This window comes from Acomys minous (assembly GCF_964271855.1).
Source record: "Acomys minous genome assembly, chromosome: 5".
NCBI lineage: Eukaryota > Metazoa > Chordata > Mammalia > Rodentia > Muridae > Acomys > Acomys minous.
Genome location: NC_140494.1, coordinates 115,751,870 through 115,768,154, shown reverse-complemented (window position 1 = coordinate 115,768,154; position 16,285 = coordinate 115,751,870). Strand labels below are relative to the sequence as shown.

The following is a 16,285-nucleotide window of genomic DNA, read 5'->3' as shown; positions in this document are numbered from 1 at the left end:
TAATAACAGTTTGGTGCATGAGCCAGATTCATGATCTTAGATATGGAAAACCAATCAAAGTGCCTAAATGCACGGGACACGATTTTGGTAAAATTCTAAGATGACATCTGTAAGTGAATACAGGGTGATAGAGAAATGTCAGAATCTCATCTCTCACACTTGCCGCTTTAACTCAGTTGGCCTCACAACATTCCATCACATGACACACTCCGCTCGGTCCTCATACCTTGCCTATGCGCTTTGCCCTTCTGGCGGTCCTGGGTTTTCCTACTGAAGACCTTGTAGGCCTCCGTCTTCTGATACTGCTCCAGCTCCTTCATGTAACGCTCCTTATCTCTGTCTGCTTCATCAAGGTAGCGCTAGGAACGAAATGGGGATGATTTTCAAGAAACGGAGATATTAGGCAAAGTATCAATTGTCTTTTAAAAAATTAAACAGTAAACAGTATAATTAAAACAAAAAAGTATATAGTCAGGATGTTATAGGAGAGATTTGAAAGTAGTCATAGGTGTAGAATAAAATCTTTCAATTATAAATTAGACAAGGGCTGGTGCTCAGTAGGTAAAAGTGTTTGCTACCAACTTTGATGACTTCAGTTTGATCCCTGAAACACACACGGTTGAAGGGGATCACTGGTGCCTGAAAGTTGTCCTGACTTCTGTACACACACACACACACACACACACACACACACACACACACACACACACACACACACTCAATAAATGAAACACACCACGTAGAGAATAAATGAATGAATGAATGACTTTCTAGACTGTGCATTGCCTTTCCTAGTTTAATGAAGGCAAGTTCTACTGAGAGCACCATCATAAAACATTCATGAAGATTACAGTCAACCATCTCCCTAGCCTTTAGATAGAATTTCAGATGGCCACTGGAGCTCTTCAGAGGTCTGAACCCCATATAGGCACATGTTCCCAGGGGAAGGTAAGGAATATTAGCTTGTTTCTCTATCCTCAACCCATTCTGAGGGAATGATCTCATACATCCATTGGCCTTTTAAAAGCCAGACGAGTGGAACACTAAAGCTGCACATGAAAAGAATGATCTCATCCTGCGGGCCTACAGGAGACTACTTGAAGAGAGCTTTAGCTGTATTCTTTGATCATCTTGTGTTATTAATTATTTAACAAGTCCATTGATCTCCAGAATCGTTGGTCCATTTCATTCATCAAATTAGGTATAAGAAAGTATAAAGGGTGCGGCCTGTAAACGAACAAACCGGATTCAGAGGTGATGTTAGAAATCTTGTCCCCCCACATAGCAGATATAAGGGACACCCAAATCTGGGACGATTTAAGCAACAAATGACTAAGTACAGTAATAATTTATAAACCACTAGAAAAAAGCAATTTACACCATAAATAAACTTTATATGAATTATTTATGATTATACCAATAATAAACAGAATACAAGCAAGTATTCAAGAGGAGGGAGAAGTAAGGTTCCTTAGATTAGAAAGCTGAGGACCAGCTGGGAGGGTAAAGGCGGTGCACACTTTTAATCCCAGTATTTGCGAGGCAGATTACTAAATTCGAGGCTAGCCTGGTCTACAGAGTGAGCTTCAGGATAGCAAGGGCTCCACAGAGAAACTCTGTATAGAAACAAAACAAGAGAAAAAAGAAATTCAGGAGGCTAACTGGTAATTGTGTGTTGAGTGTTAAGAGGCGAAAAATTTAGCCGGGGCTGGTGGCGCACGCCTTTAATCCCAGCACTCGGGAGGCGGAGGCAGGTGGATCACTGTGAGTTCAAGGCTAGCCTCATCTACAAAGTGAGTCTAGGACAGCCAAGGCTACACAGAGAAACCCTGTCTCAAAAACAAAACAAAAGACACATACACACACACACACACAACAAAACAAAAAACCCAAAAGAGTCCAAAAATTTATCATTTTGTAAACATAATAAAGATTTAATAAGGTGAAACTTATCTATGGATATTAAGTTAAGTCTAGGAGAAATTTTTTCCTTTTTTTTTCTTTTGAGACAAGATTTTTCTATATAGACTTGGGTGTCTGGAACTCAGTATGTGAAACAAACTGGCCTTGAACCCACAAAGATTCTCCTGTCTCTGCCTCCCAAGTGTTGGAATTAAAGGCATGTGCCACCATGCCTGGCTCTGGTTTCTCTTTGGATGATATAATTTCTTTCTCCTTTTGTTTTCCAAGACAAGGCCTCACTATGTATCCCTTGATGTCCTGAAACTCATTGTGTAGATGGCTTTGAACTTGTAAGAGGTCAGCCTGCCTGAGTGCTAGGGTTAAAGGTGTATATCACCATGCCCGGCATTACAGACTTTTTTAAAAATGTAAAACAAGTTATACATGTTTTAAAAATATCTCTCCATAGACTGCTTATGAATATAAGGAAACATTTACAAAATGACAAATAAGTAATAAAAGGACATTGTATGCCCACATGGTGACACTCTGAGCAGTACATATCATCTGTTCTGACCAAGAATGCATATCATCAGTCTAATCACAAGGGAGTGTTAGACAAACAGAAAACGAAGCATGTTTCTTTAAAAGTAAAAAAACAAAAAGGTGTGTTTGTGTGTGAGAGTGAGTGTGAGTGAGTGTGTGTGTGTGTGTGTCTGTCTGTGTGTCTGTCTGTGTGTCTGTCTGTCTGTCTGTCTGTCTAGGGAGCAGAGGAGTGGCCAGGCTTGGGGAGAGAGAGGGTTCACATTCCCTAAGAACTTCAAGGTGTAACTTACAACGACAAAGCAATGTCATGGAAAGAGCCTGAAGAGAACTACAAATATCTGACTAACCATCCTGGTATTAGGTTAAGGCCTGCATGAAGGGACGCTGCTGACAGAGCGACGCTACCTCAGAGTCTGAGTGCAGAACACAGCATCACGTTAATATGAAATAGTGAACTTGATGACTTTATCAGTTATGTAACAGAGGATCTCTATTCTTAGGAAATATGAAAGTATTCTGGGGACAAAGGGCCAGGATATATGTAAGTTGCCTTTAAACGATTCAGAAAAAAGATGGTATGTGTATATAAAAGAGAGAATATGTGCAAATGGAGCAAAGGGACATGATGTGTTAGCAATAGAGACGCTGTTTAAAGGGCTTCTGAATGTTCTGTGTCCTATTTTTATGTTTGTAACTTTTTGTGCATTTGAAATGATTTAAAAATAAAAAGTTAATCAAACACATATAAAACCCTGTCCTAACCAGGCAACAGTGGCTATCACTAGATATTTACTTCTGCTATTACCAGAATACAAAAACAAAAACAAACCAACCAAACAAAAAAAACACATGAATGCATGCATTAACTTTGAAAGAAAGATAAAATAGAAAATGACCTGGCATGTCCAGCTGTTGATGCCCTAACTATAAACTGCTTTCCATTAGCTTGCTACCACAAACACAAAGCTTCAAACTGAAATTTAATCTCATCTCTTTAAAAATTTGAATTCAATTAATTCCCAAGAGAGTATTTTTCAATTTGGTTTTAGTCTTTCTGGAATCCATTTTAAAAAGTGCAAGTCATAAAAGAGTTTAAGACATAAAGGAAATATAGATCTTTCAGATGCCGGGAAGTGAGGGCTTTTAATGCAAAGCCTGGCAACCTCAGAGGCCGCCATCCCTTGCTTCAGTGGCCTTTCACCCAGGGCCTGGCTAGCTGGCACTTAATTCCCCTCTAATCTCTCTAACAAAGGAATTCTCGGTTCATTTTGGCAACAGGGTTAGTTTCTCTGTCTTAGAGGAGAGAGATCAAGCCCTTCCTGCTTTATTTTCTGTACTGGTTAAATATGCTAGAACTCTAGTTAAAACAATCAGTAAAGCAATAAAATCTTTTTCTTAAATAAAATTCTTATGTGAATTGAAGAATTTTGGCAAATGATTTTTCCTTTCATTTTTATTCATGACTTTCATTTAGCTCAATGGAATACATTACTTTGATAGATTTCTTAATTTCTTAATATTGAACCGCTTTTCAAAAACATTCTTCTATGAACTCAATATACATATCAAATAGAAATGTAGCTGCTTTGGCTGGGGTGGATTCTAGAGTCTTTTTAGCTCACAACCCTTAGGACAACAAGTCTCGGGGCAGCTTCTGCTCACTGTGCTAGAGAAGAACCACTGGACCCTGATATGCTGGCCATCTTTTCCTTCCCCGTTGTGTCTTCTTTCTCTCCTTCTATGAACACCAGTCATTGGACCAGGGCCATTGGAACTAGTGTGACCTCTTCTTAGCCAGGTACGTGTACAAAGGCCTTGTTCTGAGACTGCAGACACAGACTTTAAGATATGGCCTCTCCATCCCAGTGCACAAAGCCAGCAGTTTGAATTCCAGTCCAAGACATGGCGCTAGCTAAGTGGATCTGCTTAACTTGCTTTATGACTCCAAGTCTCAACACCTTGCTTTATGCAGTCTTTTTTAAACTTTCCTTTTGCAGTTTTAGAGACTGAACCCAGAAGCTATGTAAAGCGGACACACGATCCACTATGAGTCGCCACTGAAACCCTTTTTGTATCTTTCTTTAGTTTAAGACTCTAAGTAAGTTGCTTGGGTTAGCCATGATTTCACGCTGTAGCCCAGATGGGTCCTGAACTTGTGCTCTTTCTGCCTCCGCTCCCTGATACTCTAGTCTTCTAAGCACTATGACACAACTCAAGAATCAACTGTCCATTTTTGCTTTTTTGATAGAAAAATTTTAAATATATTTATTATATTACGTGTGTGTGTGTGTGTGTGTGTGTGTGTGTGTGTGTGTCACTATATGTTATGTCTATGTGGGTGCCTGTGGAGGACAGAAGAGGGTGTCAGCTGACGTTGAAGCTACAGGCAGTTGTCAGCCACTTAACATGAGTGCCAAGAAATGAGCTTCAATCCTCTGGGGGAGCAGTAAGTGCACTAAACCACAGAGCCATCTCTCCAGCCCCTAAACCATTTTTGAAATATAATAAAAACAAGGAAACCCACATGCCTGTAATCCCAACACTTGGGGAGGCAGAGGCAGGTGGATCTCTGTGAGCTTGAGGCCAGCCTGGTCTACAAAGGGAGTGCTGGACAGCCAGGGTGACATAGAGAAACTGTCTTGGAAAAAAAAAAAAGGCAAAACCAACCAAACAAAACAACCAACTAGCTGGGCGTGGTGGCGCACACCTTTAATCTCAGCACTCGGGAGGCAGAGGCAGGCGGATCGCTGTGAGTTCGAGGCCAGCCTGGTCTACAAAGTGAGTCCAGGACAGGCAAGGCTACACAGAGAAACCCTGTCTTGAAAAACCAAAACCAAACCAAACCAAACCAACCAACCAAACCAAACCAAACCAAACAAAACAAAAAAAACCCAACAACAATCCACTAGAAGCTGGGTAAGGTGGTGCACGCCTTTAATCCCAGCACTCAGGGAGGCAGAGGCAGGGCAGGCGGATCCCTGAGTTTGAGGCCAGCCTGGTCTACAAAGTGGGTTCAGAACAGCCAAGGCTACACAAAGAAACTCGGTCTCAAAAAACCAAAAACAACAACAAAAAACAAAACAATGCCCCCAAACCAAAACAACAGCAACAACAACCAACAAAACAAATAAGGAAAGGGCCAGACGCACGACCCATCACCTGTTTCTCCTCGGGAGGCAGTTTACTCCACTCATTGCCCAGCATCCTTGTGATCTCTGGAAATGGGACCTCTGGTCTCTTCGCTCGAAGCTGTTCTCTACGCTCGTTCATGAAGCGAACATATCCTGTAAGGGGGGATTTGGGTGCATTGCTGTCTCGAAGAGGTTTCTTCCTTTTTCTCCCTTTGGACCAACCTCCTCGTTTACTTCTTTGCTATAAAACAAAGCAAAATGAAAAACCACAAACCAAACAATAATCACATCAACAACTGTAACAAAGGAGCTACATTTCCCTGTAAAGCCCTGGATAGCCAAAGCTCTTCAGATCAGCCAAGTACCAAAGACTACAACACTAAATAAAAGTTAAGGCAGTGGGTCTCACCCTGTGGGTCTCCACCCGTCTGGGGTCAGCTGTCCCTTCCATAGGGGTTATATTTCAGATATCCCATGTTGTTATAATAAAAGAAAATCCCATATGTCCAATTTTACCAATGAAGACTCAGGTGCCAGATGCTGAGGTGAAAACTTGTTAGCTCAGAGGGGCAGAGAAAGCACCCAGCTGACCCTCCTACTCAGTTCACATCCCAGGAGGAAAAAGCCGAAACTCAAAAGCCCAAAGCCAAAAGCCTGCTAACTCAGCTGCTGGCCCGGGAGGAAAAGGCCTGCTAGCTCACCAGCCAGCCCAGAAGGAAAAAGCCAAAAGCTAAGACCTCTTTCTCCACAAAGTCTTAAATACCCTTCTCTCCAAGTCCTTCCATCTACTTAATCCCTGTCAACTGGTTTCTTGTTCCACCTCTATTCCTCCCCCCTCCCCCGCCAAGAGAGGGTCGATTGGCTCTTGTTCCATCTCTTGACCTAGGGTTAACTTTATTAAATTTTGTGTACAGAAAGCTCTGGATTAAAAGTGTGTGCTAAGGCTGAGGCACACTATAATCACCTGTTTACAATAGACAGAAAATTCTTGGATTAAAGGTGTGTGTTAGGGATGAGCCACACCAAACTAAACAGGTTTTTACAGTTCACAATCTCAGGGTTCACAATGGGATCAAATATCCTGCATATCAGATATTTACATTATGATTCATAAAAGTAGCAAAATTATAGTTATATAGTAGCAATGAAAATAATTTTATAGCTGGAGGTCACCACAACATGAGAAACTATTAAAGGGTTTCAGCATTAGGGAGGTTGAAAACCACTGCATTCAAGCATCAAACTACAAATCAGGAAAATAAAGGGCTATTAAAATTTAATTTTTGGCTGGTATGGTGGCACAGGCCTTTAATCCCAGCACTCAGGAGGCAGAGGCAGGAAGATCTCTGTGAGTTGGAGGCCAGCCTGGTCTACAAAGTGAATCCAGGACAGCCAAGGCGTCACAGAGAAACCATGTCTTGAAAAACCAAAACCAGGCGGTAGTGGTGCACTTGGGAGGCAGAGGCAGACAGATCTCTATGAGTTTGAGGCCAACCTGGTCTACTGAGTGAGTTCCAGGATGGCCAAGGCTACACAGAGAAACTCTGTCCTGAAAAACCAATAAAAATGAATAAATAAATACAATTTATTTTTGGCAACAGGTCTTTAGGTAGCCCATGCTAGCTTCAAGCTCACTATGTACCCCAGGGTCCCCTCAAGTTCATTGTGACCCTACTGCCTCAGCATCTTGGTGCTGGGATTTCAGGCATGCATCCCCACCCTTGCTGTATAAAGGGCTATTTTGGTGCTGTTCCCCCAAAAGATGAGAGTGGAGCATCATGATCATGCAAGCTTTGATCTTCCTCTATACTTCCTGACAGGGATGTTGTACATGAGAATTCAGCAACACACACAGCACCAAGCCAGAGAAGACACTGTCACAGGAGATCACAATAAGATACTGTCTCATGTACCAAGTGAAAGAAGAGCTGCAGCATGGGGATTAAAAATCATGCATGAAAGCGTTCCTCACTGATATTAGAGACCAGTTAATTCTCCATAGCAAATAGCATGCAGATACTTAAATTAATATTTAGACTCAGGAAAATATCAGCAATATATCTAAAGTGAAGATAAATGTATATGTTATAAAGTCATAGGCTTTTTTTTTTGAGACAGAAGTTTTTATACACTGGATTTAGATAAGCAGATCAAATCAACTTGTTTGTTTGTTTGTTTTGTTTTTATGAGACAGGGTTTCTCTGTGTAGCCTTGGTTATCCTGGACTTGCTTTGTAGACCAGGCTGGCCTCGAACTCACAGTGCTCTGCCTGCCTCTGCCTCCCGAGTGCTGGGATTAAAGGCGTGCGCCACCACTGTCTGGCCAAATCAACTTTTTAAATGATTTTTAAAACTGCAGTGTCAGCTGAGCTTGTTGGTGCACACCTTTAGTCCCAGCACTGGGAGGCAGAGCTAGGCAGATCTTTGAGTTCCAGGCCAGCTTGATCCTCAGAGGTAATTCCAGGATAGCCAGGGGCACACAGAATCCTGTCTCAAAAAAAACCCAAAAAAACAAAACGAAACAAAACAAAATTCCTAAATAAACAAATAAAACAAAAAACTGCAGTGTCACTTTTTTTCCCCCTGAGACAGGGTTTCTCTTATAGTCCTGGCTGTCCTAGACTCGCTTTGTAGGCCTGGCTGGCCTGGAACTCACAGAGATCCGCCTGCCTCTGCCTCTCAAGTGCTGGGATTCCAGGCGTGTGCCACCACTTCCAGCCAAGTGTCACTAATATTTTACCACAGTGCTTCTTCTTGGCCTTTTAAATGACATGTAGGCAGGTCATATTTTTGTTCCATAATTTAACAAATACACAGTCTATCAGTTAATGCATCATGGATCCAGGAATCCTTATTTCAGAGAAGAAAAAGGTAAACAAGACTCACAAAGGGACAAAAACACCTATGTATTAACTGTAGCGCTGCTGCACTCCTCTACACATATGTGAGCGGTTCTCCATTTGGAAAATAGTGTATTAGAGATTAGGTTTCCAGTTGTTTTGTTTTACTTTTTGGAAACCTAGGAACACGAAGCTATCAAGGAGCCTAGAGATGTGGCTCATTAGGGATGTTTAGCATGAATCCCCACCATTATACACCCCCACAAACACCACCCCACACCCACAGCAAACACTTAACAAGTCAATGAAAGGCTACTAGTCTTCACTATTATCTTTAAAAATGCTAATGGAGTAAATGAACAAACTAGTCTTTTCATATAAGAGAGAAGACAAAAAGTGATGTTTTTCTTTTTTGTCTTAAAATAGAAGACTGCAATGTCATCTATTACGACTGTCCATGCCCACACTCCATCCTTGTGTGATTTAGGGAAAGAAGGACCCTCTGGGAGGGAGAAGACGTCATGAAGTGTGAGCAGAGACCAGCTATGAACGAGGGCATGGACATTCTCAGTAGTGACTTATTAAATCATTCACTTACAAAACAAGTATTTTTGAGGTGGAGCAGAGTGAGCACATCTGCAATACTAGCAGGCAGCTTGGATTACCCGAGACCCCATATCAAGATAGCAATAACAACAATAAGTAAAAACAAAAGCAATACAACAAAACAACTCCCGAGCACTGTTGAACATTTCACAGGAGGTAAAGACATTTAGTCAAACTGAGGATAAAAAGATTTTATTTGTCTCTGTCATTAAAACCATTGATATGGCTCTAGAGATGACAAGAGATATATATGAGAGAGCTGGACAAGGTCAGCCCAGGAAACTAGGACAGGAGATGGCAATCCCTCCACTCAGTTACTCCATGGATGCCTGTTGCGTTGGGAGCTCCAGAGGACGGTGACAGGCGATGTTAGCTTACCTCATCTTCATGCCTTTGCTCACCGCCTTCTGCAGCATTGGAAGACTCACTCTGAAGCAGCTGGCCCTGAGAGAGATCCTCCACAAACTCTGGGTTGTTGGTGGACGATGTGGCTGCACTGCCATATGGACCCTCGGCGTGTGTTAACCTGAGCAATATGTCAAAGTACGTAAGTATTGGCAACAGCCAAAGCTCCTCGTATCAGGCTGAGGATACATTTTTCTCCCAGCAAAAACACATGTCGGTACTTGAATTATTTCTACCACTGCAATCTGTATAAGGCATAATAATGTTTCCACAGACATTTTGTAGCAAAGCCAACTCTAATCTCTGTCTAAAACAATGACCTTTCCTCCTAATATAGACTTCATGTTTTAGCTCTGGGCATGCAACATAAGCCTGGCTTTTATATGCTACATTTCATGTGTTTCAAGTGTGATGAAGGAAACACTATTAATGGACCAGACGAATGGGGGTTGTTCAGGTATTTTGACTCTTATCATAAAACAGCCATTTCTTAAAGAGCATAGGAAATAACTCTTAAGGAATATAGCCTAGACTATAATTTCTTAGAATAGAGATTGGGTGATAATCATATCATTTGACTATGTAGTAGGCAAGCTCAAATATACTTTTTTTTGAAGTATTGGAGGTCATGCCCAGAGTCTCACACATGCTAGAGAAGTGTTCTGTTCTGAGCTACAACAATAGCCCAAGTACAAATGCTAATTAGTCAGGCAGGTCTACTATTCTCCTTCCAATAGTCTATTCCTAGTAAGTTCTTCTAAGATGGACGAGGGGACAGGTGATGGATGGCTGAGTCTCAGACTTACATGTGCTAGTAAGTTATTTATTTATCTTTTTAAGGGGAAGGACTGGAAAGGTAAGAGAGGAAGGAAGACAGATAATAGATAGCCAGGCATGGTAGTGCACGTCTTTAATCCTAGCACTTGGAAGGCAGAGGCTGGCAGATCTCTGTGAGTTTGAGGCCAGCCTGCTCTACAAAGAGGGTCCAGGACAGCCAAGGCTCTGTGTAACACAGAAAACCTGTCTGGAAAAATAAAAAACAAAAGCAAACTAGCCTAAATGGCAAAGAAACAAACAAACAGATATATAGATTATAGACAGATATTCAGTTATAACTCTGAGAGAATACACCTTCCATAGGACAATCAGCAGTAATCACAATGCAATGTAAGTCCTGCAAGAGATGTTTATAGAAAGTGTCATACGAGGCACTGGTGAGGGTCAGATGAATTTTCTATGTGGAGAGGCCATATAGGCATTCATCAGATAAATACCACCACCCTAGGCAGAAAGGACATGGTCTAAGAGAAGAAAGAGTCCTGTTAAAAGCCATGCAACAGCCAGGTGTGATGGCACACGCCTATAATCCCAGCACTCGGGAGACAAAGGCAGGTGGATCGCTGTGAGTTTGAGGCCAGCCTGGTCTACAAAGCAGGTCCAGGACAGCCAAGGCTACAGAGAGAAGCCCTGTCTCGAAAAACCAAACCAAACCAAAACAACAACAACAAAAAAACAAACAAACAAAAAAAGAGAGAGCCATGCAACACACTAGGAGATTAAATAAAGGCAGAAAGTAGAGACTGGAGAGAACTCACTGGATGAATGAGCATAAATAGTGAAGGGACAGTCAGAGTCCAAGGTACAGCTGGGTGTGGTGGCACGCCTTTAATCCCAGCACTCTGGAGGCAGGCAGATCTCTGAGTTCGAGGCCAACCTGGTCTACAAAGTGAGTCCAGGACAGCCAGGGCTGTAACACAGAGAAACCCTGTCTTGGAAAAAAAAAAAAAACAGTCCAAGGTAATTTCGAGGCAGAAGAGAGTGTATGGCCGAGACAGAGGCACAGATGAGATGATGAGTTTGAGATTTATATAGCGTAATTAAGTGGAGATATCCTACAGACAGCTGAAACACCTGCCTGAGATACAGAAGTAGGGATACGGAGCCTGGACCGCCATCTTCTGTAGCCAGGCAAGCTTTCCCGTGGTAAGACTGGGATGTCAACCCACCCACAAAGCCTCTCATCAACAATTTGTCCTGCCTGCAAGAAATGCTGGAGCAGAACTTGTGGGAGCCACGCCTGACACTGCCCAGATGGCCAGGAACAGAGGTTGGATAGCCCAGAGACCCAAGAACAAAACAAACACAAATGGGAAAAAAAAAGGTCAATGAAATGATTCCTAATGATATTCTGCTATACTCACAGATTGGAGCCTAGCCCAATCGTCATCAGAGAAGCATTAGCCAGCAACTGATGGAAGCAGATGCAGAGACCCACAGCCAAACATTAGTTGGAGCTCGGGGAACCCCACAGAAGATGGTGGAGGGAGAATTTTATGAGTCAGATGGGATGGAGGGTACCAGGAGAACATGGCCCACAGAATCAGCTAAGCAGAACTCACAGGGGCTCACAGACACAGAAGCAGCAGTCACAGAGCCTGTGTGGGTCTGAGGTAGGCCCTCGCATGTACGTTACGGCTGTGTAGCTGGGTGTTATTGTGAGGCTCCTCACAGTGGGCATGGGGAGTGTCTATGAATCTTCTGCCTGCTCTTGGGACCCTTTTCCTTCTACTGGGTTGCCTTGTCAGCCTTAATATGAGGGTATATGCCTAGTCTTATTATAACTTGTTATTTTGTGTTCAATTGATATCCTTGGGAGGCCTGTTCTTTTGTCAAGGAAAACAAAGGAGTAATGAATTTGGGGTGGGGGGGGAGCTAGAAGGAATGGAGGGAGGGGAAACTGTGGTTGGAATGCAATATATAAGAGAAAGTTCGTATGTATGTATGTATGTATGTATGTATGTATGTATGTATGTATGTATAAAAGGTACAAGAGCTGCAAGGCAGCAGTTCAGGGTAGTACTAGGTATTCTACAGAAAGACACCGAGAAGAAAAGTCCCACAGAAACATGGTCAAGATGATAGCATTCTTTTTTTTTTTTCCCCCCTGAGACAGGGTTTCCCTGTGTAGCCCAGGCTGAAGATAGCATTTTAAAAGCAAGTGTTAGAAACATTAGGGATAGAGACTGAAGAATCAGGAGAATACTCCTGCAAGGGAAAGGACAGAGTGACTCAGGAAAAAAAAAAAAGGCAGTAACCAAGAAAAAAGATGGTATAGTCAAGTAAGAGAAGCTTGCTGGGTGAGGTGGTGCACACCTTTAATCCCAGCACTTGGGAGGCAGAGGCAGGTGGATCTCTGTGTGGTCAAGGGCGAGCCTGGTCTACATAGAAAGTTCCAGGTCAGCCAGGTCACAAAGTAAGACACTGTCTTAAAAGCAAAACAAAGTAAAGTAAAACAAAACAACAAAACAAAAAAAAGACATGCTAAAAAATTGTTACATTTGGATCCCAGGTTAGCAGCTTTAGGGGAATATAGTTTCGGTGGAATTATGAGAACAAATATCAGATTATAGTGGGTGGAACAATGAATAAAAACAGATGCAGACTACACGGTAAATGAAAGAAATAATACATTTTTGACCTTTCCTAGGAGATATGCCAATGATTTCATATAGGAGGTTTCTTCTGGATTGTTGCGGTCGTCTAAGTATGTTTAAAAAGCAGCTACAAAGTCAACTTTAGCCGTGTTCTTTAAACTGTAGCGCCCCTAGGGCTGAAGAGAATGCTCAGTGGGTAAGAACATTTGCTGCTTTTACAGAGGACCCAGGTTCAATTACCAGCACTGACGAAGTGCTTAACTCTAGTTCTGGGGATCCAATGCCTATTTCTGATCTCCCCAGGAACCAAACACGCATGTGATGCACTGACATACAAGCTGGTCGATATACTCATGTACATAAAATAAATACATCTGAAAGAATAAAAGAAGCGCTCCTGAGATCTACATGGCCTTAGCAACACTGTTTGACAAGTGTTTCACTTAATTTTGATGTCTCAGGCTACTTGTGCTCTCCCCATCACTCTCAACTGTCATCAGCTTAAAACTTGCGGAGTTTCCGACATTTTTCTTTCAGCAAAATATATAAATCAGGCTGAGAAAGAAGAGCAACCCCCAAAATCCCTGGCAGACATGGACAGGTATCTGAAGGGAGTATTCACAGGGGTTCACTGTGCATGTTCCTAACTAAAGCCAACAACCCTTCCATTTCTGCCCTTGATCTCACTCTCCTGGCGACTCAAGGATGGATTTTTAACAATTGTGCCTTGTCTGGCATCACCAGTTCTTTCTTCTACAGGATTGATATACCCTGTTGAATATGTGTGTATACTTCTTAAAGCAAAAGGAAACAAAACAAAGATACTGTTTCCACTTCACTTCTGGTGGAGGTCTTTATTCATGCCTCCTGCAACCGCTAATGCCCTGGAAAGGACAGGTTATAATCACTGAATTCAATGCTTTCCCATTCTCTCTGAAATGCATTTCAAAGGAGATGCAAGCTTACAATTCTTATCTAGGCCACCAGGAAATGTGAAATCCTGTGTCATTTCTAAGTCCACATCCAATCGACCAGAAGGCACAGCCAGTCTCTTCCCATCCTGTGACATTCTCTTTTCACTCAGTTTCCAGCCCCCTGTGTCTGTTCTGCTGCCTCTTAGCTGTCACAGTGATCCTGGCTGACTAGTCCTGCTGCCTATCTTCCAGGTTCTGGGGTCTCCCTGAGCTCAGGCTCTGTAGGTGTCGTCCTCCCCTCCCCCACTCCTGCCACCAGTGCTCATTCCTTTGGTGATTTTTATCTAGTCTGGCTTTAATATTAGCTAAAGACTGATGATCTCAGCTTTTTCTTTCTAGCCTAAAGTGTCTGGAACTTCAGAACCTGGCGTGACCCTGCCTGGTTGACATCCCAGCCTAGAGCTCTAACAAGCACCTTACTTTTAGTTTTCTGACCAAGCTTCTTGCCCTTAGCTATTCAGTTCCCCCATCGAAGTTAGGTGGTGACTCCATCTTTCCAGCTGGTGATGCCAAGACTTCGAAACTGCCTTTGTGTTTTCCTCCGTTTTTCACATTGCTCATCTGGTCTTGCTGCCAAATCCTGTTTGGTCTGGTATCAAAATAGCTCTAGAACTCTATACTTCTCACTAACTCAATTCCTACATCTCAGAAGCACACTCGGATGAGGTTTATTCCTTCACAAGCTCAGCAACACTCCTCTTGACAAAGTTCTGAGTGATGCTCTTCAGGCACCTCCCTTCTGACTTGCTTCCAGAGCCTATTATACGGTCTCCTTGCTCCAGCGCTGGCTCCCTTCGCCCCACCGGCAGCTTAAGTCAGACTAGCCAGGATCCAGTCAGATCTTATCATTCTCCTCAAACCTGCGGTGTGTCGAGTGAAGGGTAAAGGATTTACAGTCCTGCACAGCAGCCCTCCCTACCAACAGTACGGCCCTAGCATCAGGGCGTTACTTGTGAGCTTGTTAGAAACACAGCCTCACCTTAGATTTTCTAAGTCAGAATCTGCATTTTTAACAAGACCTCTAGGCAGTTCCTTGGTACATGAAAGAAGCACCCACAGAGTTCTTTGTCGCCCTCACCCTTCAGTCTGCCGCTTTAACCACGTGGCCTTCTGGCTACTTCTGCAGGGCAGCCATAGTCTCACTTCCAGGCTCTTGCACCGACTGCTTGCTCTGCCCGTACAAATCTTCTTAGATAATCCTCCTGCCTGCTTTACTCAACCCACAGCTCCTATCGACACAGCAAGCGTTCTAGTTATGTATTCTGTTTAGTGTCCGTTTTTCTGTCAGAATTTGAGCTATAGAAGGATGAGGATGACCAGTGTGGTGGCCCATGCTCAGAATTTCAGCACTCAGGAGGCACAGGCAGGAGGATTGCCTCAAGTTTGAGGACAGCTTAGTCTACAGAGTGAGTTCTAGGCCTGCTTGGCTACATGGTGAGAAATTGTCTACCAAAAGTAAAAAGACCAAAAGTAAAAAAAGTCCAACTTTGTTGCTTCTGTTGATCTTTGTTTTTGATCTAATGTCCAAACACTCTCTGGTATACAACTGAGGGAAAAAGTTACTGTTTTGAGACAGGATCTCACTATGTAGACCTTGCTGACTTGAACTCACAGAGATCTGCACGCCTCTGCCTCCTAAATGCTGAGCTTCAGGGTGCCACCTTGCCTGGACAAAGTGAACATTTTTCCTGAATGAACTAATCTAGGAAATAAGCAGCCATTAGAAAAGTCTTGGGGAAGTTGGGTGTGAGGGCACACACCTTTAATCTCAGCACTCCGGAGGAGGCAGAGGCAGGTGGATCTTCGTGAGTTTGAGGCCAGCCTAATATACAAAGTGAGTCCAGGACAGCCAGGCCTGTTACACAGAGAAACCCTGTCTCAAACAACAACAACAACAACAACAACAACAACAACAACAACAACAACAACAACAACAAACCCTGAAACAAAACAAAAAGAAAAGTCTTGGGGAACAATTTCATTTAAGCAGTGAAGTAAAAAGGCAGATATAGGAAACTGAGACAGAGGGGAGGACATTCTATTGGGACTCTAGATGAAGGAAGCATGGGAGAATGGCAAAGTAGAAGGATCCAGAGGGTCCTAGAAACCTACAAGTAGAACATTATGATAGGCAGATTTGGGCCCAGGGGTCCCGCTCAAACTAAGGCACCAGCCAAGGACAATACAGGCGGTAAACCTTAAACCCCTACCCAGATCTAGCCAATGGTCAGAACATTCTGTACAGTAGAGTGGAGAGTGGGATATTACTTTCTCACATACTCTGGTGCCTCACCTTTGACCATGTCCCCTGGAGGGGGAGACCTGGTGGCACTCAGAGGAAGGGCAGCAGGTTACCAAGAAGAGACTTGATACTCTATGAGCATATACAGGGGGAGGTAATCCCCCTCAGCAACAGTCATGGGGAGGGGAATAAGGGGAAAAGAGGAG

At 43.0% G+C, this 16,285-nt stretch overlaps 1 protein-coding gene across 1 annotated transcript in view; it reads right to left on the bottom strand.

The window, feature by feature from the left end:
• HMG20A (high mobility group 20A) overlaps nt 1-16,285 on the bottom strand; it is an 89,046-nt gene that overhangs the window by 16,752 nt on the left and 56,009 nt on the right. The window contains exons 3-5 of the mRNA XM_084782300.1: nt 9,403-9,550; nt 5,608-5,820; nt 227-359 (exon numbers count right to left, since the gene is read on the bottom strand). Coding sequence (XP_084638426.1) covers nt 227-359; nt 5,608-5,820; nt 9,403-9,550 — 494 coding nt within the window. The remainder of the gene's footprint in view (nt 1-226; nt 360-5,607; nt 5,821-9,402; nt 9,551-16,285) is intronic.